Consider the following 26,104-nt stretch of genomic DNA (forward strand, 5'->3'; position numbering starts at 1 on the left):
TCTCTCTCTGGACCTGAAGTCAGGAAGAGTTGAGTTCAGATATCGCCTCACTTATTTACTAGCCATATGACCATGGACAACTAATCGGTTTCTGTATCATTTTCCTTATCTCATAAAGTTAGGATAGTACCTACTTACCAAGATTTTTGTGATGATAAAATGAAGTGGTATTTGTAAATTGCTTTGCAAACCTTAAAATGCTAAATAATTTATAAATATATAATTATTGCTATTTTATATTTCTTTTTTTACTTAGTCTTATTCATGTGTTATTACCATTGTAAACTATAAATAGCTTCTTTACAGTTAGGGACTATTTTGTTTTTTACTTTGTTCTTTTAGCACCTAGCTCAGGGCTTTGAATTAAAACTCATTTCTGGGTATAAAGGTACCCTTTTTATTTTTATATGAGGGAAGGGAACAGAGGTTGCTAGGAGAAAAGACTCCTGAATCCATAAATCTGTCTTTTAAAAGAAGGAAAAACTTTCTTATTCTCCTATAATTAGGAAAATATTTACTGAAATTAATTCTCCATATCTAAAGGATAGTTTAGAATGCGTGTCACATGGTAAAAAAAAGTCTATGCATGTGTCATTTTAAAAGGCTATTTTCTTAATTTGAAAAGGCATTTAAAAAGCATTAAAGCATAGTAAAAGTAATATCGGGTTCCCCCTAAAATTTATTTTTGCTTTTGTTTTTTTAATAGTGTCAAGTATTATTGGGTGGGTTAATAAGTGCTTAATGGTCCTTTTCTCTTTTGAAATGGTCTATAAAATACTATGAAGACTATATTAGAACACTTTGGAAAATGAATGAAATAGTAGATAGAACCCTCCCTGCCTTTATCATCATGTGTATTATTTTAGCTTTTGTCTAGCTAGCCAACCTTACTAGTACCAAATTAAATGGGGATAATATTTTATATTTATAAAATGTCTCTCCAAAGTACATGAAAGCTGATGCAAATGGAATAGATTTTCATTGCTGTGCTGTCCTGCTATTTATAGATGTACTTCAATTTGTGCAATATGATTTTCCTAGAAAATTGCATGTGAAGTTAAATATTTGTGAATTACATATTTTAGATGTAGTAGAACTAAAATCGCTATTTACAGTAGTGCACTTTTTGCACATTCAATTCCCAGTTCATTTTAGACTAAGTTTTTTTAGATCCTGTCTACTTATTAAAATAAACTCAAGAAATACTACTTGGCATTCCAGAAGAGTTTATATTTGACCATGGTTTCATTAGGGCATCACTGGGGTTAACTGAACAGCCCAGTGACGTCGTTAGATTTTTTCTTTTAAGTAAAATCATTTGGGAGGTATGGGGAAGATATATGGGAATTGAGGGAAATGACTTAGGGAGACCAATTAAGAGGGCTTTAAAGTGACTTAGGTTATAAATGATATAGTCCTGTTAGCTGGTTTAGTAGAGAGAAGAGGTTGATTATAAGAGGTTTGAAACTGATGCATTTATGTAAACATGACAAGGAGAAGTTGAAAATAATATCAAGGTTAAGAACTTGGATAAATGCAAGAATGGTGGAATCCTCAGCAAAAATAGGGAAGTTTGGTAGAGGAAAAGGAAAAGGTTCAGTTTCAGGTAGGTTGAGTTTGAGATATAGCTAGGAATTCTGTTTTCTCTGTCGATTGATAGTCTGTCATATAGGACTAGAGTTCAGGAAAAGGGCTGGAACACATGCACAAACATGCGTATCCTTGATTTATCAGCATTGGGATGATAATTAAACCTGTGGGTATTGATGAGTTCATTCAAGACTTTAGTGAACAATATAATATGAACGGTGCTCAGCAAAAGGCTCTTCACATAGGGAGGAAGAGAAGTAGATGACTTTATTAAGTCTTTATTCTCTAATCCATTATTTTGCAAACCATCTTGACAGTATATTATCTCTTTTGAAGATGTTTTATCATAATCACTGATAGTAAACTAGTAGGGAATCAAAAGGAACCAAAGTTTTGACAGATATGTGAGAGAGAGGGAACAGATAAAGAGTAACACCAATTCTCCCTCCGCCCAAGCAGAACTATTTGGATAATGGAGTCAGATCTGACTAGAGCTGAAGGGTAAGAGGAAAACCCCTTCAGTCTCTTTCTTCTTTAATGTATTAATAATCCCCCTTCTAGTACATTTAAGATGGTTGAGTCTTCAGTAAAGTAAAAATAACTATCTATTGGATAAAGTGCTAGGATATAAATTAGGAGAGAGGAAACAGAAAGTCCCTGACTGTTTCCCTCCTATAGATGTTTTCAGGGGGTTTGAAGCACAACTCTGGGACTAAGTACCAAACTATTTTAATGTCCTTTTGGGCTCAAGATGATGGTACTTCTTGTCTCAGAGATATGGTTTGAATGTGTTTTCTGAAGGATAGTCTATTGTCTTCCCTGAAGGGAAAAACTCTATCCCTTTACTGTAACAGATGAATGGTCTGGATCTTCTACTGCTCAAAAAAGGATTTAGTGGATGTAGCTTTATATGCTCAGTAAGGATTTTGCTCCTTCCCTCTTCAAGCCAAGGAGAGATAAGAACCAGCAGCCTCTAACTGCTCCTCCTTTTCATAGCTGGAATGTTCCATTCCCATCCTCAGATGGCAGCAGTTACATCTCATCTTTTCATGAGATAGCTTTGCAAAATCCAGTCTTTCATTCATTTTATCATATCTCTCTTCTTCAATAGTCAGATCCTAAGTTTCCCCATAATGTTTTTGCTATATTTGGTGCTTTATGTTTCTGTAGTTTCATTCTCTATAATTTCTAGGCTATACAAATAACTTATTAATGCTGGACAACCTATTTTAAAAACAATTCATGCATTCTGTGAACATATTAAATCTAGTTTTCCTTAGCACCAAAGAAGTAGATATTTTTGGAACTCAAATTCATAACACATTTTGCTGTTACTCTGACTTTTTAAAGGGGAGCTCATAAATTTTTCTTTAAGTTTAAGTTCTTCAATAATATAATATATGCAGACTGACGTTATACTGGAGATTTTAAAAAGTGATATATATCAAACATCTAAAAAACTCCATATTCTATTTCTTTTCATCATCTGACACCTCAAATTCGTATCAGTCTTGGAAAATGATTTCAATGAATACCAGACATAATAAGGATTTAACTAATCACTATGGATTAGAGAGAAGCCTTTCTGTCATTATTTGCAACAAGACCACAGACTTCTGATTTGAATAGCTCAAAGATGAGGAAATTTGAGGCCAAGAGAGGTTAAATGAATCTCCCAAGGTTACATAGACCATCTACAAAAATAGGTTTCAACTAAGGTCCTTTAACTCCAAATCCATCATTCTTTCTTTTGTATTATGCTTGTCCTATCATTTCATTTAATTTCTCTGTTCTTAATAAGATGTATTTCTGACTGTACATATGACTAATGTGAAGTTATGAAAATATAGTACTATTACACTCAAACTTGAAGTTACTTAGATATTGCCACATGGCATTTCTTGAAGATTGTCTTAATAAATAGATAATGCACTGGGATCTAAAAGGCCAAGTCACATTTTAAATGAGTTAAGTGAGGCCCAGGGAGAATAGGTGACATCCCCAAATAAATATCAAATAGTTATTTATTGTTGCTATTTAATTTTTTGTAGGTAAATGAGGCAGTGTTAATATTCCCATCAATTTTACATTTAATTGAATCATGAGACTGAGTTTTCCTTCCATAAGTATGACTATAAATAATCCAGCCATTTCTAATTTAATAGTGTGGTATAAATTAATGACATTTTGTAGTAAAAGCTGAGTTTTCAGTTTGTCTTAGTATTAATTTAAAAAGAGAGAGAAAAAAGTCCAAACAGTTGTATTAAAGGTATTGAATCCTACTTTATCAAATATAGGAAAGATAATGTCAGATAGGCTATTGGAGATTTAGATTGTACAAGAGATTTCAATTGTATATATTCTTTGCCGCCTATCACAGTCTCAACAGATTATCTGTTCTTTCAGTACAGTCTTTGTATGATCAAAGATCATGCTCTTCTAGAATTTTGCAGGTAGAACGGAACATCTAATTCAGCCTTCTTCATTTTACAGATCAGAAAGCTGAGATTTAGAGCAACATTTTTTGACAGAACCCATATCTCCTTATTTCCAGATGAAAACTCAAATGATATGGGTGTTGAAAAGGGAGAGGATGTATCTACTCTTTGGTGGGACATGAAGGAAGGGTTGATGGACAATATAGCATTTTGAGCCTGGACTTGGACAAATAGGATTTCTGGAGTGGGTGGAACAGGGAACTGACTAATAGGAGGCACAGAGATAGGAAGAAAGGTTAGTTTAGCTGAAATAATTCAGCTGGGTATTTTGGGGGGAATGGTGGACTCAATGGTGAGGATGAGGTCTTGGAGGCCTTTTACCTAGCGTAAAGGAGACTCTTTCTGAAAATGTGTTAGGTATTCAAGAATTTATGTAGAAGTGCCTAGTGCCCCAATACTTTTCCCAGAGTATAGGAATCTGTTTTTTCAATAACTATTAAACAAAAGTGTTAAGAACTAAATTAGTAGTGCTGCTTGTAAGTACATGCACTGGTGAAATCATCTGACTTCAAAAATAGTTGTGATTAGACATATGATGAATTTTATTTACTGCCACCCATTCTCTGAGTGGCTTTCTTCTAGTTCCTTGTCTTCTCATCTCTTTTTTTTTTCCCTGTCCCTCTTCCCTTCATTCATGAAAGGAAGAATTTGTCTTCACTTCATTGTCATGTTTATATTCTTTCCCCTTCCCACATCCCATTACCAGTAGCTTCCTATAAGTGGGGATTCGTTCACTTGATAATTATTGAATTATTAGCATGTTCAAGGAATGTAAAGGGATGTGGTACTGATAGTAACAGCATTTATATAGCTTTTTAAGGTTTGAAAGTGCCTTTTATGTCATTTCATTTGATCTTCCCAATCCAATGAATTAAGTGCTATTATTATCACCATATTAAAGATGAGGAAACAGGTTGAGAAGTTACATCATTTGCCTCAGGTCACACATAGATATTAAGTGTTTGAGGCAGAATTAGAACTTGGGTCCAGTGCCATACATTTCTATTACTTATAATTTCTGGATACAAAGACAGGTATGACATAGGCCCTGATATCATCCATCATATAACTGAAATGTAACTTTAAATGTAACTGAAACCCATTGTCTAATGATAGGCCTTTCTGCCTAATAATTGCATAACTTAGACCACCTTTTGAAGAAAAATGACACAGTACTTAGATTTCTAGAAACATTCTCTCTGGAAATCTGAGATCTGTCTTATAACTTGCTAATAAAATTGTTTTCTCTGTGAGGTGCTCCAGTGACTAGCACTGGGTGGAACAGATATTGATTGAGTTACTCTTCTACAATTTCATGTCATCAGAAGTAGGAATCTTAAGGTGAGAAAGTGCTTTCTCTTCTATTTTATTTATATATGCTAAATTTATATTTTATGAACATTAGTCATGCTACTTGCCACTTTTTTCAGTCACAAAACAAATTTGTGTATAATTTGATTTTTTGGCCTCAGGGCTAGTTAGGAAAGAGTAAAATAGCATGGATTCAGTGAAATGTGCAGGGATGGCCTTATTCTATTTGGGAGAGCATTGCTGTCTAAAAGCAGAGGATACTCTATGATTTAGCTCCAACTTCAGGGCCTCATTTCCCTTTACTTCTCTATAGCCTTTGATTGCTCTCTCCACATACTCTGCTTTAGGTATTCAGGACACTGCTCTTCTAGTTCTCTTCCTAATTCTTGGGCTCTCTTTATGGCCCCTAGTCCTTGGTGTTCCTTAGGGTTCTGTCTTGGGCCCCCTTCTATTCTTCTATACTACTTAACTTCTTAACAGCTCCTATGAATTTAATTTTTATCTTTATGTGAATCTCAAATCTATACCTATTCTGCCCTAAAGTCTCTATTGAACTGCAAACATCTCCAACTGGATGTCAAGCAATCCTCTTAAATTCAACATGTCTAAAAATTACTGCAACAGCCTGGCAGGTCTGCCTACAGCAAGACTTCACTCCAGGACATCTTCCATTTAGTGATTTACCCAAAGTGAAGGTCTGACCCTATCACCTCCCTACTCAGTCAACTCTATTGGCTCTCTGTTGCTTCCAAGATCAAATCTAAAATACTTGGTGTGACATTCAAAGCCCTTCATAACCTAGTCCCCACTTGCCTTTCCAGTCTTCTTAGACCTTGATAACTGCAATGTAAATTTCCTGAACAAAAAACTTCATCACCCAGGCAGTTTCTTTGACCCTCTCCCTCCTTGCCTGTGCCTGTTAGCTTCTCTGACTTTCTTAAGTCCTACTTAAAACCCCATTTTATACAGAAAGGTTTTCCTAGCCCTTCTTAGTTTAATGCCTTATCTCTTAATTATTTCTTATTAATCCTATAGATCTCCTGCTTATTATACCTACTTGACTGCTTGTCTCCCTCATTAGACTCTGAGATCTTGAGGGCAGAGGTTTTTTGTCTCTTTTTTTATCCCTAACACTTAGAACAGGGTTTGGTTCAGAGATGTTTAATGTTTATTGACTGCCTGATCCTCCTACTCTGATACTTGGTGAGGAACCTAATCATACTGGCTTCATAGGTATGTTGGTACTGCATATAAAAATGCAATCATTTTGAAAGAGGTGCTATTTGCCTTGCAATTAAGTTGAGTACCCTGCATGCTAGCTTTATTTGGTTTCTGTTTTCTCAAATATTGTTTGTGGCATTATCTGTTTGTCTCCTCCATAGGAAGCAGAAGGGTAGTGTGATTATGTGATCACTCTTAATTTTTGAGGGGGTATTTAGAATGGCATATTATTCCTTTTCTCTTACTATTTATGGACCCTCAACCTCTGTTGGAATGTTGTTGGTTAAAAAGGGGAAAGAAGAAATGTGTGTTTACATTCTGTGTTTGAAATTGTAATGCGAACAGTATACTTATCAGAAGATTGTCTAGGCTGTTTGTTATTCCTTTGACTACATTTGCCATTGCTTGTCTATGGTAGAAATGGTTGTAGTATCTCTATATAGTTCTGACTGATGACAACTAGACTATGAAATAAAAATTAGTCATCTCCATTCTATATGGCAAACTATAATATCTCTGCAGAAAAATCCCCAAATGGGGTAAAACAAGACTGAAATGACTAAATATCATATGACTGGCAAGGTATCAATCTTATGTTTAATGGGAGGTCCTCAATATCATAATTCAGTCTCACTTTTAAAACTACTAGACATTTTGGGACACATTTGAATATTTTATTAATATGAGCTAAATAATGGTATTGTTTTCTTCACTATTTCTCTTTTCATATTGTTTTTGGAAGGAACTTTAATTTTAAGAGATGGAATAAGAGATCAACAGACATTTTTTAAAATGAGAAATCTGGAGCAATTTTAGATTAACGTATGCTATCATTCAATAGAAAAGTGTTATCTTATTGGAGGTTTATTTGCCTACAAAACTGTGTAAGGAATTAGGCATATCATGGTATTGAATGATTTACATTGGCATGTTTTTTGTGGGTACCTGTGTGCATATAAACATGAGTGCATATGCATGTATGTGCAAAAAAAGGCAAAAAAAAATTATGGTTTTGTTCAAGATTCAGTTATGTATCTTAATATGTGTATTAGTTAGAAATTTAACTAATTAACTAAATTCAAATTTGTTTCTTACTTACACCCCCTTACCTTATGTCTTAGAACTGATTCTAAGTATTCATGGTAAGCAGAAGAATGGTAAGGGTAATTAGGTAACTAGGGTTCAATGACTTGCTCAGGTCTGTCAGATTTAAACCCAGGACCTCCTGTCTCCAGGCCTGGTTCACTGAGACACCTATCTGCCCCTCTCGCTTTGGTTTTTATATTTTCTACATTTCCTATGTATACCTCCCCCTAACTCCTTCCTGAGAACTATTCCTTACAGTGAAGGATAAAAAATAAGGGGGGAAAAAGCAAAACTAACCAATATAAAAAAGCTAATTTTATAGTAATTTTGCATATCTATGGTCTCCTACCTTTGCAAAGAAGAGGGCAGGGCAGGTTTTCTCTGCATCAATTTCTGGTGGTCTTTCCAGTTCACATGTAATTCCTCGAGTTCATTATTCCTTTCAGATCAATAATATTCCATCACCATCATATACCACAATTTATTCAACCATTCCTCAATCAAGGGGCACCCTCTCATTTTCCAATTTTTGAAGCTATGAATATTTTTGTACAAACATTTTTCCTGATTATCTCTTTGGGGTACAAACCCAACAGTGGTATGGCATTCTTTTAAAGCCCTTTGAAGCCCAGTGTTTTCAATAAAATCTAAAAGCTATGGCAATGGTTTTCCTAATGGAAAGGAAATTCTAAGGAGGGGGCTAGTGCCTGTTTCACATATATTAAGCAAAGCTAATTGTAGGAAACTAGTATGGACATCAAAGAGAAATACTATTTTTAAAAATCTAGGTGGCTCAGCTGATTGAAAGCCAGGCCTTAGAGATGGGAGGTTCTTGGTTCAAATTTGGCTTTAGTTTACTTTAGTTGTGTGAGCCTAGACAAGTCACTAAACCCCTATTGACTAAGGCAGAGCATCTATATTTATTTTGGAAAAATTTACTGGATTTTAAAAAGATATTGATGGTAACACAGTAATAGGAGCATATTTTAATGTTCCCCTCTCAATTTGGAAGACAATGTAAATGGGAAAATATGGAGCTGAGCAAACTTGAGAGAATTTAGAACTAAAAGACTGATAGCATCTTCTGCATGGGACCACTTAAGGATATATGCTTTTCAGCACCTTTACAAAAGTAGATCATTTATTAGGTCACAATTTAAAATAACTCTGAAAAAATCAGAAATTTGAAACAAATTCTTTACTGACTGCAACATATTAAAAAAGAATAAACAATAAGGAAACACAAACAAAAGATATAGCTTAGAGGGAGATTTAAAGAAATCCCAAACAATGAGTATTTTGAAGAAGGAATTATAGAAACATTAATCTTTCAAAAGACAATGATAACACTGAACAGACATATTCTCCAATACAGATAACACAGTGTTCAGAAGAATTATATCCCTAAAAACATATTATATAGAGAGCATTTGTTAAGCATTTAACATTTCCCACATACTGTTCTAAATACTGGGGATATAAATATAAGTCAATAAGACATTACCTATCTAGGGTGCTTATGTTCTAATGGAGGAAGACAGCACAAAAAGTTGTGTGGTGGCATTGAAGGTGGGTATGGAGGGTGGAGGTGGGGAAGAAGTAGATTTCAGAAATATCTGGGAGGAGGTGGCATCTTGGCTTAACATGTGGTGGAATCAAAGCTAACCAGTCAGAGACCTGCATGAGCCAGCCATGGGTCTGGGGGTGAAGGTGATGGGAAGGGAGGGTATGGTGATGTCTGTGGTGAAAGGGGTATTCCATAAAATTTTTAAAGAGCAGTTATTGGCTATACTACACAAATTATTCTCCCAAACTCTGAGTCTCCCAATTTCCTCTTAGGAGACAAAGCCCTAATACTTAAACTAGGAAAAGAAAACTCAAAGAAGCAGTACCATAGTCTCATTATATTGACTTAAAATTTTAAATATAATGTGAGAGAAAAAAGTTAGACCAGTTTATCCAGAAACACTTTCATTTTGAAGGTGGTGGGGTGGGGAGAATTAAGTGTTTTTATAGTACCTAGCATGTGTCATATATTATGCTAAATACAATGTAATCTTTTTTACAAATATTAACTTATTTGATCCTTACAAAAACCCTAGAATGGGTGCTATTATTGTCCCCATTTTTTGTGACATACTTTTAAGGCATTTGTTCAGGGCCATACATCTAAAGTTTCTTTAACCATATTAGAACTTGGGTTGACCTGATTACAGGTCCAGTGTTCTATCCGCTGTACCACCTCTGATAATACAGTTGGCTTTATATCAGGATGCAAAAATGGTTCAATATTGGAAAATCAATTACTTTTGAAACAGGGTATCAACAATTCCTGATATATTTTTATTTTCACATTCTGTCCTACACACTTTTAATTGCCTTTATTTTGGCGATGTTCAGATTTTCTGTTTACTACACTGACAAGGTATTAAGATCATCTTCCACTGCCTTTCTGCAGGTATGAAATAGTGTTTCACACTGCTTTGACAGGGTGGTATTGAAGAATATTCCTAAGCAGTTCTATTCTTCCTTCTGCTAACCCAGCCATGACATTGTCTTAAGGACACTTTTATGTAGGTCCAAAACAATTTTTGGTATCTGTCAAAATTGGAGAAGAGTATGTTTCTTTATTCAGGTAGGTGAAACAGTGAATAGAGTGCTGGGTCTGGAGTCTCGAAGACTTGGGTTCAAATCTGACCTCAGAAACTTAACTATGTAATCTCGGGAAACTCACTTAATCCTATTTGCCTCTATTTCCCTATCTGTAAAATGAACCCAGAGAAGGAAATGGTAACATCCTCTAGTCTCTTTGCCAAGCTAATCCCAGATGGAATCATGAAGAGTCAGATATGACTCAAATGAATGAACACGTGTTCTTCAATGACTGTTATTGCATTATGGGACCATGGCATTTCTGAAACATTCTAATATTTTTTGCTGCCTTGTGGTACCTGAACAAGAAGAATTGTCATTTACTACTTTTCTCTGTGTATGCTAAATATCATGACATTTTGACAGCAAAATTCACTGCCCCTTCTTTTACTTGGGTTGAAAGGAGCAAGTGTATCATACTGGGCTAGGTGCAAACTCAGTCAGAGGGTGCAGAGCCAAATTTGCCATTTCAGTGTTTCTACCAGATTTGTATACCTAAGATAAAGCTCTCTGGACACAGTAAGTCCTTATTATATATTACCCTGACTGGCATTCCCTTACTCTGATTTTGTGCAATCTTCCTCCCCATTCTCTCCTTCCCCGTACATCTTAATTTAGTTTGGGTTTTGAGGGAGGAAGTCATCTCATTCTCTTGTTTTTCTGTAGGATTAATTCTAGAACCTGTGATTAATTATAGCTCCACCTGGTCATGTATTGCTTTTGCATGAAAACTAATTTTTTACAATATGCCATGTTATATTATTGCACAGTTCTTATAATTTTCTTGTGTAATATACATTTTTCCTATGTCTGTTCTCCCTGAGATGATAATGACTTGATCTTTAATTGCTTTTATAAACCGAAACCTTCTATTTCCAGAAAGAAATCTGTATGATTTGACCATTTATTTGATAACTTTGTTGACATTGTTCCCCAAGTTCTTAATGTAATATATTATATTTCTAGTTAATAAGCTAACTGTAATGTTATGTTAATATCACTTTATAATTATTGCTATTTGAATAGTGAGTAATAAATGTATTTCATTAAAAAAATTATTCTCTTAGTATTGGGGTAGATAGCCCTTTTTTTCTGATTAAAAAAAACAAAAAACCAAAACATCCTGATCCATTCATCCTTCCTCCCTCTCCCCTTTCTTTTCTTGACCTGCAGTCATTTGGGCAGCTGCTGATTTTGCTTCTCTATCTTAAAAGCATGAGAAAGTAACCCTTTCAAATCAATGATATGTTGTGATTATGTAGAATGCATTTTAGCCAATATAAACCAGTTTTCATATTTGTTGAGTGAGTGCCTGTACAGCTTTTTCAGAGCTCAGGATGATATTATAATTGTTTTCTGTTCTTCATTAGCTTGATTGATAATTGTTAGTAATAAATGACTATAAGTTAGAGATTTAGTTGGGTCATTTTAACTAAACTGGTATCATTCTCCTTTAATTACTTTCCACCCGCCATTTCCCATTTTACTTAACGTAAATATGTTATAGGATAGAAAAGGAAATTATTTTGAAGCTTTGGCCCTCATCTAAAGAGAATATAGCGTTGCCAGTGATTTGTATGAATGACCTTAAATCTCCGCTGGGGTTCAACCCTGAAGCCCAATAATTGGAAATAGTGACATCACTAGTAAATCTCGTCTTCCTCTGTCCAATTTCATTGTTGTTCTACAAAACCAATTTTCCTTTTAGAAATTTTAAAAATAAATGAGTATATAGAAAGTTATCCTTAAAATAAATCTTATCTGTGTCTGCTTTAAATTTTCTTCTGTGGGAGCTTGGACATGAAACTGAAAACTCTGAATCACTTATCTGATTTGTGAGAAAGCTGAGTTCGATAGTTTCTGAGACCCCTTCAAGCTTACGTCTGTGATCCTATGATGCAGTATTTAATAAATGTGCTCTGAAGCTGTATTTTGTAGTCACAACTGGCAGGAGACTAGAGACGCAGAAAATACATCTAGTTATTACCTCAGCAAGAATTCAGGTACTTGTTGTAAAGGAAAGGTTCAGGGTGGAGATGGAGTAGAGAGAGAGGCAGAGTGGAATAGGTTTGGAGTTGAAAGATTTGGGTTTTATTCTAGCTCAGTGTCAGTATCTGTGTGACTTCTGAACCTTTTTGCTTATTTTCTTATCTATAAAGCTAGGACTTTAACTAGATAATAATAATTAAGGTCCCTTCTAACTTCAAGTCCTGTGATGCTTTGGGTTTGAATTCTTATTCTTAGATTCTTTTTTGATATTCCTAGTCCTAGGCTTGACATATTCCGTGGACTACCAGCTAAAGTATATTCCTTTTTAGCTACCTATCCCTAGTTTCCTACATCTAGAAGACCTACTTAAGGAATAGTTTAGTAATTTTTCTCTCATTTTTCTATCTTAGCCAATGGCCATTATAGCACTATTTTTTGCAAAACATATTAGCCTTACGGAAAGGGAAGTAAGGTTGGAAATCCATTTTGTGATTGCACCCTCCCCCCTTTTTCTTATGAGTAAGCCACAGTAAACCAAGCAGTATTAGAATCTCATAAAAATAAACTGACTTGCACTGGATTACTCATTCTGTAGCTATTTTCAATTATTATAGAGGGAAGGATTTAAAGAGAAGAGGGAAGAGGGTTTAGGATTTCTCCCACCCGGCCTGTGCCAGGGGGAGTTTCAAGATCTCTGCCACTAGGTCTCTGAAGGAGATTAGAGGCTTCTAAGAGGATAAAGTTTGGAAGTAAAGGAGGAAAAACTCAGCCAGAAACTCACAACTGAACCTGACAATAGCTGTAGCCACACCAAAATGCTGAAAGGCCCAGCACGCTGCCACCAGCTTCCTCTCAGCCACCAAAGGTACCGGAGAGAGGAAGTGACATGAAATATATAGACCTTTTACTCTTGTGTCCCCTCCTCTCAATTTTCACGTCTATCAATCACATCAGAGACTTTTCTCCAGGACTGACTATTCTTTCATTCTCAGCTTCTTTGATTAGATTATATCATTTGAGTTACTTAAGACTTCTTTGTTAAGTTCACCTTTTGTTAGTTACTTAACCTTTTTGTGATCAATTTATCAATTATAGTTTCTTAACACCTTTTTGTATTAAGATCTTAAAATAGACTTAGCTCAAAGTTATACCTTCACTATAAAGTAAGAACTAAGTACCTTCATTGTTCAATCAGGAGATTACAATTTCATCTTCTCCATAAAGTATGATCTAAGTAGGGTGGAGTAATCTAAATTTCACACCCCTCTGGGAAGGCATGGGTATTCACTTTGTTCTCTTTGAATTTCAGATGTCTGCTCTCTTTTAGCTTCTGAATCTTAGAAGTGGGAAAAGCTGTGTTTTCCCAACCTTGCATAGAAAGTTGGTGGAATTGAGTTCTCCCTGAAATTCATTTTTACTCCAGAAATTTAAATGATTGAAAAAATTTTTTTATCTTCCCATATGACCCAAGACCAATGCAATACTAGGAAGGCCAAGATGGTTGGAACAAGGCTAAGGAGCCTTTTGTCTTAGTGACTTTGATTGTGGCTTCCCAAGACCCTCACAAGGGGCATGACAAAGCTATGCTTTGGCATTTAGGCTAGTCTTTTATTTCACTATTTCTACTACTGTTGCAGAAGTGTTGTCACTACATGAATGCTCACATATGGTCTTCCTACTATGGATAATAAGTCCTCAGAGTCTATAAACATTTTATTTGCACTTTTCATTCCATATATGTATATGTGCTTGTATCCATTTGTTCCTGGTCCTTTTAATTTTATTTTCTTATTTTTTTCTTTTTCCCTTGAATTCACACTGAATAGCAAATGTTTCTCAAAATGCCACTATATTCAGCTAGCAAATATAATTGAGTAGACAAACAGTTTCCAAAAAGAGATTTTTTTTTTTGCATGATGGTCTTGTGTACAATGCTTTAATTTTGGTACAAGCTAGCTTCTCTTGCATATAAGCAAATTCTGTACACTGTAGGTAACAAGTAAGTTCCTTCAAGGACAAGAAACTTCCTGAATTAGGTTTGGTGCTTGCCTTTTTTCCACCGTGAAACTGTCTTCATATTGACAAGATATCAGCAGGCACGGATATCTGAAACTGTCTTTTAGATTCACAACTCTAACATTTATACAGCCATTAATTTAATCCTTTCCTAGGTTATTGATACTCCCTCCTATTGATTCTTTTCACAGTGTATATCCCAGTTTGCCAAATAGTGGCCAAATTATTATTCTTTCTATTTTCATGATTATAGATGTCCCATATGAATTAGTCTTTCTGTCATTTTCTATTTTTATGTTTTCTTTATTTCTCTAAAGAGCTCATCCTTTCTCACCTTTATCTTTTAGCAACTTCTCACTAAAAAGGAGGACAAATGTCTAGTCTTCCTGACTTGAAATATTGCCATAGATACTTACTAGCTGTGTGACCCTGGATAAGTATTTTAACCCAATTTTCCTCAATTTCCTCATCTGTAAAATGCCCTGAGAAGGAAATGGCAAACCACTCTAACATTGCCAATAAAACCCCAAATGGGAACATAAAAGGTCAGACACAGTTGAAAACATCTGAAAAACAGAACACTAACCTCTTACTCATTTTTTCATTTCAGGCCTCATGCGAAAACTAGTGTCTCCATTTACTCTCATTTCATATTTAGCAGTCTTTTAAATATTCTTCTTCAGGGCTGTAGTCCATTGATTGGATGCCAGATTCTGTTCATCCTTCCTTTAATACAGTTGTATAGATTATAGACTCAGGAAGACCTGGGATTTGGACTTATAGTAAAAACATCGTCATCTTTGTTCCTTCTTTTTCTGTTCTATCCATCTGAACCAGGTCCTCTTCAACTCACAGTTTGTCTATTACAAAAGCCTTCCAATTGTTTTCCATTCTAGGAGGAGGATCTCAAATAAACAAACAAACAAACAAAACAAATGAATGAATGAATGAATAAATGAATAAATAAATGAACGAGAAAAATAAAGTGTTTTGCAAACTTTATGATGCTATAAAAATGTTATTGTTATTAAAATGCCATTTTCCAGTTAAACCATAAAACACATTTTCATCATTAGGTTTGGTACTTTTCTGTTTGGACTCTTGAGTATATACTTCTTCCTAACTTCTAACATTTTTCCACGGTCAGTCATATCCTTTATTCCTCAGTGTAAATATTTTCTCTGTCCGTTCTCTATACAAACTCTGCTCATTTATGCTCATTCCTACTCTGTTTTCCTCCTATTATTTCTCTCTTCCAATATATTTTTTCTCCTTTCCTCATATTTAAATCCTATCCAACCTTCAGCACCAGCTAAGTTGTTTCTTTTTCTCTGAATTGTTTTCTAGTAACTGAAGTCCACATTGACCTCTCAGAGAGGTCAATGTGGACTTCAGTTACTAGAAAACTGACAACTCTTGTTGTCAACACCACTCAAATGTGCATACTTTAAAATTAACTGAATGAATTAATATAGCTGGATCTGCCTCTGATTTATAAAGGCATTTTTGTCTTCTCTCTTCAATAAGTTTGCAAATTCCTTTAGGTTGATATCATATCTCTATATTGCCTTACGTAGAGGCAGGTAGCTAGGAAAGTATTATATACCAGATGATTGAATACTTATATGGAAAATAGACTGATATAATGAATTTTAAATATAGACTAGAGGTTTATACTCTTCACATCTTACAAATGAGTTCATTTAAATAGGTATGTCCTAGCTTATTTTAGGTCTATCTATTTGATAGAGGCACTCATGGGCAGTTCAAATGCTTTTGGAGGATCAATCAGAAATGAAAATAAGAACATCTGAAAAAAAATTAACTGGGAAATGTATTATAAGGGGAGAGCAAGTTGTATTTGAGGGGCTGTTTTGTTGTAGTGAGAGGGGGGAAGAGTGGAGACCTCCCTTCTCAAAGCGGGGTACAGGGGAGAGAGTTGATGTGTAGAGTTGGTGCAGAGAGGAGAGGGGGTTTGAAGATTTTCCCCCTTCTGCCTTCCCTCCTTAACTAACGCTGTTCTCCCAGATTCGTTCTTGTCTCTCTTGTCCCCCCTCTACTACTCGAGATAGAAGGGTCTTCCCTTGATCCTTTCACTCACACTTGTTCACAGCTTAGGGAACAGATAACTATTTTAATGTCCACTCAATCAGGATAATACAAAGGAATAACTGGCAGTAAAGAATGGGGAAAGGAAAGTGGGGAAAGGGGGTCCCTGCCTCTATCTAAACCCTTTTCCCTCTCTCCTTGAGTTTGGGGGGTGGGGGACTCAGGCATTGGCAGCCTGAGCCCCCTGAGAGAAACTCAGGTTGACTAATCCTGGGTTTGGCCCCTTGGCTACAGTTCAGACTGAGGGCAACAGGAGGTAACGTAAAGTCAGACAGAGATCTAACATGTCTTTCTCAGACTAATCCTTCAGTGGTCTTTTCAATTGGGAACAACTGGGGAAAAGATTTCCAGTCACCAGCAGGAAAAATGGGTAACCCTCAGGAGAAAGTCTTTTCCCACCTACTCTCTTCAGCTTCTCAAGACTGAGAGACTGAGAGAGCAACTCCTCTACCAGCCAGAGTCTTATCCTCAAGATTCCAATCCCTTGGAACCTCCTCTCCTGTGGAAGTAATTAGTTTCACACATTTTTCAGCCTGGCACTTTTTCTTTAGTGCTAACCTCTTATCTCAAATAGTAGGATATAATACCTTTATTTTAATGAACACATGCTTCGATTTTACTACAGTTAATCAAATCAGGTGGGAAGATGTAGAGGTGTGATCTTTTTAGAACAACCCTCTACCATCTCCTACCTTTATGCCTTAAAGCAGTGGATGATTTTTTCCTATGCCAAGGGCCTCAGATAATCTTAGTTCCACATCATAAAAGTTCTGTTATTGTGGAATGTTTACCCCCCTGGACTTTTGTGTTAGGAAATTGGTATTTATGGAAAGGGGGAAATATCTGAAGGAATTATGTTATCAAGAAGTTATCAAATATCTCTGTTTCTAATTCAGTTAAATATAGAATAGAAAATAAGATGAAAGGATATGTGAATATGTTCAACTCTTTACCTCACTTCTAGATATAGAGATAAGTCTACATAAATTGTTGTGTGTATATGTGATTAAAAAAACAACTCAGCAGAATATTTTCACAAGTGTTGATGAATTGAACTGCTTGGTTTCAAGAAATGTGACACTTCTTCAATTTGAAACCCTCTGGGCATGCAGAGCCTTTGCCTCTGGGAACTGCAGAGGAGATAATGGAGGAGAGTCTAGCATAAGAGCAGAATGTTTTTCATCTTAGCTAGGAAGGAAATCTAGTAACTTCCTTTCTGGGATAAACACCATGAAGGCATCAGTAATTTGAATACCTTCATGGGGACTTTCATTATATTAATGGTGGTTTACAGTTTGTCAAAAGTGTACAAATTTTGAAATTGTGCTGCTGTGCCGACCCGCCCCCCCCCCCCAACCCCCTTTAGTAATTCCTGCAATCTTTAATATATATCCCTTGTTAGTATACCTGCCTGTTAAACAGATAGTAGAAAGAACCCTTTTCCTACCAAGTAATTCTCAAAACAACAACAACAACAAAAACCTGTGGATTCTTGTCTCCTGGCTGCCATGATTCTAACTCGTCTTCTTGAAAAATAGCAGGAGAGACAGGGTGACTAGGTGATTAGAATCTAGTGATTAGAATCATTGCTCTTCAGTCTAGTCTTGCTCTTGCTTCTAGCATAGTTATATTTGTGTACTCATCTCCTCCCTTTCTTTCTCTCCTTTTTCCTTACACTGTCTTCTTTCTCTTCCTCCTTTTCCCTGTATTTCCCTTTCCCCTTGATCCTCTTCCCACTCACCCCCACCCCTATCTCTTTCCTTCTGACTTCTTTCTTTCACCTTCTTACTTCTGTCTTCTTCCCCAGCTCTAAACTTCACTGATGGGGACTCACTTGCTTTGGTAATTGTATTTTCTGAAAACAAATTGATCCTTTAAAGGCTCATGAGGAGAAAGGATACCTATCATTCTTCTCCAGAGAAGACATGGAGAAAGATTTAAGTTAGCAAAATTAACTGAAGTATAAGCTAATAAAGAAACTTCCTAGAAATTAGGAAAGAAAAAAATAGGAAATGATTTCCCCAAATTTTTCTGGAATGTATTTCATAAAAGTTCTTTAAGAATAGAATAGACAAAATAGACCTCAGCAAAGACAGGTGTAAAGATTAAAATTTAGGGGAGGCTTGAAAGGCTTGATAACAATTACTGCAGTGCCAATCAAAAATAACTGTAATGATGCTAAGCTATTGTCTTCAGATGCTGATGAGTGGGCAATGGTGATCTCTCCCCCCCCCCCCCCCCACACCACTCTTAGAAGATGGCAGATGACTGAAGATAGGTTTCCCATCTCTTATCTGAGTCATTGCAAGGCCTACACAGAGCGTCATTTCCAGAGTGATCTATAACTTCTTGCACATCTTGATTTGTGTATTATCTACCCACCAGAAGTGCAAGCATATTTTTCTTATTTTTCTGTCTTTAGAAAAGCAACAGATTTTCATATAAATTGTCATCTAAACTAGACGGTTCCTTTAAAATCGGCACTCAGCAAAAGTCCTATTTTCAGTTTATATTATACCTACAATTGCCCAAGATTTAAAATGTTTTTGTGTACCTGGTAATTTGGAGAGATTGCTTTTATTTTGAAATTTCTCAGGGATATTTCTTTCTCAAGATTGTGAAAAATGAGATAGAAAGAATTCCTCAAACTTTTGAAACATAAAACTACCAAAATATGTTTTCCATGGTTATCATAGGTACCAATTGCCACAAGTTCAGTGGACTTCAGAATGAATCTAGAATGTTAGAATAAAAGTTGCTCTTATACCTTGTTAAACTCTGTTTTTTAGTGCCATTAGCCTTTTTTTTGCTTGCTATGGAGGTTTTTTTTTTTTAAATATGAATGATTAGCTTGAAGAAATTTGCTAATAGAAATTAAAAGGAATTTTTCCTAATAGAATGTTTCTAGCTTTCATCATACAGTGTTTGTTCCAGGGTCTCTTGTATAACATAATTACATAGAAAACGACAGTCATGATTGAAGATAATTGAGGAATTATCGCTGTTTTACTTTTGGAAAAAATATCTCACCAATGACTTAAAATGTTTTGTTCAAAGGAAATCCCCTTTAGTTATGAATTTGGCAAGGCTCAAATTAAATTCAACCTATTTAGAGAGTTTTCTTCATAGTTATTTTGATATGATGTGACCTCTGATCTCTTGAAGCTTATAATCAGTTAATATCAGGCAGGAATCGATTACATATAAAAAAACTGTTACAAGTCAGAATGTGAAATTGCTTTAAGAGTGGACAAAATTCCCTGTTTAAATCACTTCCAACTGGGACAGATACTTATTGTTGTACTAAAGGAGAGAAACTCTTAAATTACTTTGAAAAATCATAATGATGTGTGAAATGACTATTAGTATTTTTAAAATAATCTTTATTTAGATTTGTATATTCATGCAGCTTATTAATGTATGGTATAACCTGGCTAAATGAAGATATAGCCTCTTTCCCCTGTTCTTCACCACTATGATCATCAGTGCTAATTCTGACAGTCAGTGTTGTATTCCTTATTTATATTCCTCATGATTTCCAGTACCTAGCAACTCCTGCCAAGGGAGGATTCTTAATGCCTCTTTAAGTATGCTCATAAACCATACTACAAAGCTTATAGCTTGGAACCTGGGTATTGGCATATGGAATTCTGCAGGCATTTATAACTTGTAGTACATTTTTAAATAATCATTAAAACTACACAGATATTGCTTTTGTCATCCAACCTTTCCTCTGATTCTAGCATAGAATGTTAAAGCTAAAATGGCATGTAGCCCAACCCCTTCGATTTTACAAATCGGGAAACTTAGGTAGAGCTATATAGAATCCATCTAGTCTAAATCTCTAGTCAGTGTGCTTTATCACACTGATTATTGTATCCAGTTTCTTCATGTTTCTTTCCACTTTCTGAGGTCTTCCACAAGTATATTTCATGGTTGCCACTGACATTTTCAGCATTTATTGGGCATTAAGTTAGAAACGTTTGTGGAGGTAAGTAATCAAATTATTTAGGAACTTGATTTGAGCTTGATTTAGTAAATTGTTTTTGTAGCATTTTCTTTCCTCTTGGCTTAGGGTAGTAAAGCAGTTTCTGAGTTCTTCTTGGAAAAGCATTGGAATGTTGCTGCTAACTATGCAGCATTGGGGCTAGTTGAACAGATGAACATGGTTCCATCCTACATGTTATTTACTTATAATTTCCAATAAATAAGAAGCATTAGTAATTAGACATTTTCCTTTATAGTACAGAATGGTGGTTCTGTAGTTAAGAATTTTTGAAGTTGTAGGAAAGATAATATTCATGTTTAAAATTTACTAAGAAGCACAGGAAAAAACAGTTCTTAATATGGTAAGAAGTAATTATCTATAATCAAGAGTGAAAACTTATTTAAATGAAGATACTAGAATGCTAGAAGTTTACCCAATAAGAGCAAAGCTATCCCCCCCCCCCACATCTTCTTTCAGTATGCCCATACAAGCATTTATTAATTGCCTAATATGCTCATAGAATGCTGTGCTAGGCACTAGGGGTATAAAGATAAAATGAAAATCCCTTGATCGTAGGGAACTTACATTCTATTTGAGGATAGATAGATAGATAGATAGATAGATAGATAGATAGATAGATAGATAGATAGATAGATAGATAGAGATAGATAGATAGATGTATAAGCAATAATTTGAGAGGGGAGAGAGTGCTAATGGCTAGAGGAAACAGGAGGAACTTCCTATAGGAGTGGCTCATGCCTGGGATCTTCAATGAAGCTAGGGATTCTGAGAATTAGGAGTAAGGAGGAATGTATTCCAGGCATAGAATATAAAAAGACACAGAGGCCTGAGATTGAACAATGAGTAATAACAAGATCATAGGGGTAGTTTACCTGGAACATAAAATGCATAAAAGAGGTTAATATCAAATCTGGAAATGCAAATTGAAACTATATTGTACAAGGTTTTAATTACAAAGAAGAATAATTTTTCCTGCATCTCAGAGATGGGAGGACTACTCAATTTTTTTAACATGGAAATGCAATCCATGGTCGAATTTTTGTTATAGTAATGTTGTGGTTATTTTGACTGCTGTGTAAAGGATGGTTTGGAAAAAGAAAAGACTAGAAGTAAAGAACCAATTAAGACTCTTTCAGTAGTCCAAATAGAAAGTGAAACATGCTTGAGCCAAGGTAATGGCCAAAATATCTACTTTTTCAGTACTTTACTACTTTTTATACATTTGTATTTCTATATATTTATGTATTTATCTGTCTTTAGCATGTAAAAGCCTTGTGTGTAAAGATTCTTCTTTCCTTCCCTCCCCTCCCCTTCCCTTTTGTATCCCTAGTGCTTAGCATGGTGCCTGACATAAAATTAGGTACCCATCAAAATATTTCTTGATTGGCCACTTGGCAGATGTGAATTCAATCTATTGAATTAATTGGCTGACCTAGGAATGTGAACTGTGAGGAAGGGGAAAGAACTGAGGATTAGTGAGATTATCAACGTTGGGTTTCATATTGGACGAGTAGTGGTAGTTTAAATACAATTCTACTTTAAACATGTTAAGATTGAGTTATCTAAGGGGCATCTAGCTGGAAATATCCATTAGGTAGTTTATAATATTTGATTGCAGTAGGTTTGGATGTATAGATCTGGGAGGCTACTGTATAAAAATAATTCATCCTTAGGGAACTGATTACATCACTTTTTTTAGAAGACAAAGTCTTGGGAGACTAGGAGACACACCTACCAGTATGGGGTGGGATAGAGATCTATTAAGTGATGGTAAATTGAGAGTAATAGTCAAAGAATTGATGATAGAAAGATTATGTAGGGGGGAAAGAAGGGAGTGGTCAATAGTATTACGAGAGGTCAAGAAGGATCAGGACAGAAAAAATCATTGGAGTCAGCAATTAAAAGACTGTTAGTATCCTTAGAGAAAGTAATTTGTTCTGTATTGAATTTGGACCACAGTTTTCAAGACATTGAAAAATGAGATGCAAATAAATTGTAGGATGGAGTGATAATCGCTTTTTCTAAGAGTTTGACTTTGAAAGAGGGAAGAGATAAGAAAATTACTTTGGGGGATGGTTGGATCAATAAATATGGACCAGTTAAAAGCAATGTGTGAATCTCAAGTAATTTTTAACTATGAATATTTAGTAAGTCTACCTATAGTAAGGTCTACCTACATGGGATTTTTTTCTAAGAAACATTTGAGGAAGATGTTGATGATGAAGAAATATTTAAATTTCCTTATAAGATCTGCCTTTTTATTTGTAACATATCATGAGTGTTTCTTTGAGCCTGTTCTATGGTAAAAAAAAAAAAGATTTTGTTCATGGTAAGATTTTTTAAAATCATTTAGTCAGCTGAGTTAGAAAATGTATGTTCTAATCATTGTGATATTTAGCATCAGAAAACAGTACTGTTTTCAGTAGTACTTAAAAGATCTGGTGCTTTGACAGTTTTTCATTTAGATTGTCGTCATACTAATATGTTTTTCTTTCTTTTTTTTTCTCTGATTTTAGGATAAAAACAAGAAACTTCGCCCCCTGTATGACATTCCTTATATGTTTGAGGCTCGAGAGTTTCTCCGGAAAAAGCTTATTGGGAAGAAGGTAAACAATGCATTCTACATGTGGAAATTGGTTGTATTCCTTATTCCTTCATTGGTTTCTTAAAAGTACCTGTTCTGGGGGCAGCTGGGTAGCTCAGTGGATTGAGAACCAGGCCTAGAGACGGGAGGTCCTAGGTTCAAATCCGGCCTCAGCTACTTCCTAGCTGTGTGACCCTGGGCAAGTCACTTGACCCCCATTGCCTAGCCCTTACCACTCTTCTGCCTTGGAGCCAATACACAGTATTGACTCTAAGACGGAAGGTGAGGGTTTAAAAAAAAAAAGTACCTGTTCTACTGTCCTTGAATACCAAGGCCTTTTAAGTCTTTTAAGACTCCTCCCTATTTTCTTCTAGAAATGTTCCAATTTCATTTAAGCCTACATAAGTCATCATGCTAACTATCCAATACTCCTGTGGCTCTACTAGATGCTATATACTTGTTTCTTCTTAACTAGGAAGGGGACCCTATTTGGGCATTGTACCCTTTCCTCTAATGCTGTGCTATCTTTTACTCCTTGGATTTTTAATAAGTTCTTATTACCATAATGGTGTAGTTTCTTGGGATATCCTTTTCTTTTAGGATTTGAAGCTACAGTAGCCTATATACTGGAATTTACTTGTATTAAGCTCAAATACCATTTCTCAAGATGATATTTTACAAATGATGAATGCGCAACCACTTGGCGGGGGTGGGGGAAAGTATGATGCAGTTCAGCTCTGCTAGGCTGTAATATCTCAGATTCAGGATGCTTTTACTGATCTTGCTAACTTTAAACTTGAAACCAGATAGTGACTGCTTTCTAGAAACATCATTTGTGAGAATAAATACCCTTTTGCTCTTGAAGACCATGCATAGATTTTGACACCTCCAGGGGAGGCATGGTAAACAGAGCATTGCACATTTCTAGTGGTTCCCTTCAGACATATGCAACTGTTATACATTGTATGGTGACTAAGAGGTAGGGAGAGAGACCATCTATTCATTTTGGATCAGTGTAAATATATTAGGACAAATTGTAAAAGTTTAAAAGAACTACTTCAAGTAAAACTTTTTTTATTTAACTACCAAATTATACCCATTTAAAGAACTTTCTAGCTAGATATAAAAATATGATTAAAGGTTACTTAGTTACTTAAAAGCTGAAAAGAGAGAATTCTCTCTTGGGCCCTGGTAGAGGAAGTCTGAAGAGAAATGAGTGCCCTCTGTCTGAAATGAGTGCCTAGTCTGGGTGCCCTCATTAATTATCAATTCTGAAAGGAACCTTCCTTCTGAGGAAAAGGCTACAGTAGCAGAGAGTGAGTACTTCCAATGTATGGATTCCAGGGTCAGAATAAGGTTTCTGGATAAAAGCTAGGTTATATAGTAGAAGAAAAGTCAAAGTTCATCACTGATAGTAAGGAAGAAGGGATTGTGGAGAAAAGAGGAATAATATGTATTCACCTCACTTGTAGATAAATTCACTTTTCAGAGAAAGTTTTAAAATATTTACAGTGTTATCTTGTGTCCCATTTAGGAATCTTCTCTCTAAAATTGATGGTAGGTCCTCATCTGGCCTCTGATTGTTTTCTTCCTGTGAAAGGAAATATAACAATCATTTTAACAATCCATTACATTCTAGAAGAAATAAAGGATTTGCTTGTGGTATCACATTAATAAGTTTACAATTACAATTGGGATAATAACTATCTCTGGAGTCCCTATTTTTTATTTCTATTATCCAGGATAGTGGCTAGTTCTCCATTATTCAATTTCTACAAAATGAAGAGGGTGGTGTGTGTGTGTGTGTGTGTGTGTGTGTGTGTGTGTGTGTGTGTGTGTGTGTGTTCGCATGCGAGTACATGCATATGTGTGCTGGAATTGCTTCAGAAGCTGTCCTTGATTCTGTACTGCTTGATAGAGTATCCTTATCACCCTCTGGTTTGCCATCTGCTCCTTTCACTAGTGGCTTGACTGTGTGGCCTTGGTTTAGAGCACTTCTGCAGATTTCCTCTTTGAAGCTAGCCATTCTTATTTGTGCTAAATTAATGTAAAAAAAAAGAAAGAAAAGAAAAATCACAAGTTTAACTTACTTTTTTTTTCTTATTGGTGCCCGTTTTAGGCCTGATGTCCATAATAAAAAACATTAGGTTTACAATAATGTTCAAAATAGAGTAGTGGTTTTTCTTGCTATTTGGTTAAAGCAGAAAATAGTTATCATTTCCAGGAATACAGGAGTCTTGTATCTAGAGCTTCCTGGGATTTTTGCTAAAGAAAGCTGCTAAACATTCGTAGTATGGTCTTCAGTTGGATTTTCGTAGCCTTTGTCCAAGTGTATGAAATAGGGTTACAAAACGATATTTATGTTGGTAATTCTGTGACTTAAAAACACAGAAACATTAAAAACCCATGAATGGAAATTGACATTACCAATATGGTCTTCCACCAACAAAACAGTTTCATTACCATGGACTCATTGTACAGCCTCGAGAGAACTTGGTGCTTTTAGAAAATCCATGAGTTCAGCTCGGGAGAAATGAAAGAAGCATTTAAAAAAAAAACCAGAAAAGCTCAATCTGACTACTGATTTTGCAGGCCAAATTCCAGTTTTTTACTACATAGTCACTTCAAGGGAACAGGCAAAGGAATAAGCATTTATATAGCACCTACTTCATGCCAAGCAGTATACTAAGCATTTTTTATTAGGTATTATGCAATTTGATCGCCACAGCATTCCTGAGAGGTAGGTGCTAATTATTATCTCTGTTTTACAGTTGAGGAAGTTGAGGTTAAACAATTTGACCAAGATCACAGAGCTGACAAGTATCTGAGACTGAATTTGAACTCATATCTTCCTGATTTCAGAACCAGACATATCTACTGTACCATCAGATTCCTCAACTGCTCAAATAGAGCAGAATGTGTTGCCCTACCTAATAATCCCCCATAACCTCTTTTGAATTCCATGTGGTTTCTTATCTTCTTTGAAAAATTCAAATACCTCTGAGAGGGTTAAAGAATATTAGTAATTCAGGTCAGTCC

The 26,104-nt window shown here is 35.4% G+C and overlaps 1 protein-coding gene across 2 annotated transcripts in view; it reads left to right on the forward strand.

Annotated features, from left to right (window-relative positions):
• SND1 (staphylococcal nuclease and tudor domain containing 1) overlaps positions 1 to 26,104 on the forward strand; it is a 547,109-nt gene that overhangs the window by 160,146 nt on the left and 360,859 nt on the right. For both annotated transcript variants that reach the window (XM_001366193.5, XM_056799670.1), the window contains exon 11: positions 22,998 to 23,087. In XM_001366193.5, coding sequence (XP_001366230.2) covers positions 22,998 to 23,087 — 90 coding nt within the window. The remainder of the gene's footprint in view (positions 1 to 22,997; positions 23,088 to 26,104) is intronic.

This window comes from Monodelphis domestica, chromosome 5 (assembly GCF_027887165.1).
Source record: "Monodelphis domestica isolate mMonDom1 chromosome 5, mMonDom1.pri, whole genome shotgun sequence".
NCBI classification, from domain to species: Eukaryota; Metazoa; Chordata; class Mammalia; order Didelphimorphia; family Didelphidae; genus Monodelphis; species Monodelphis domestica.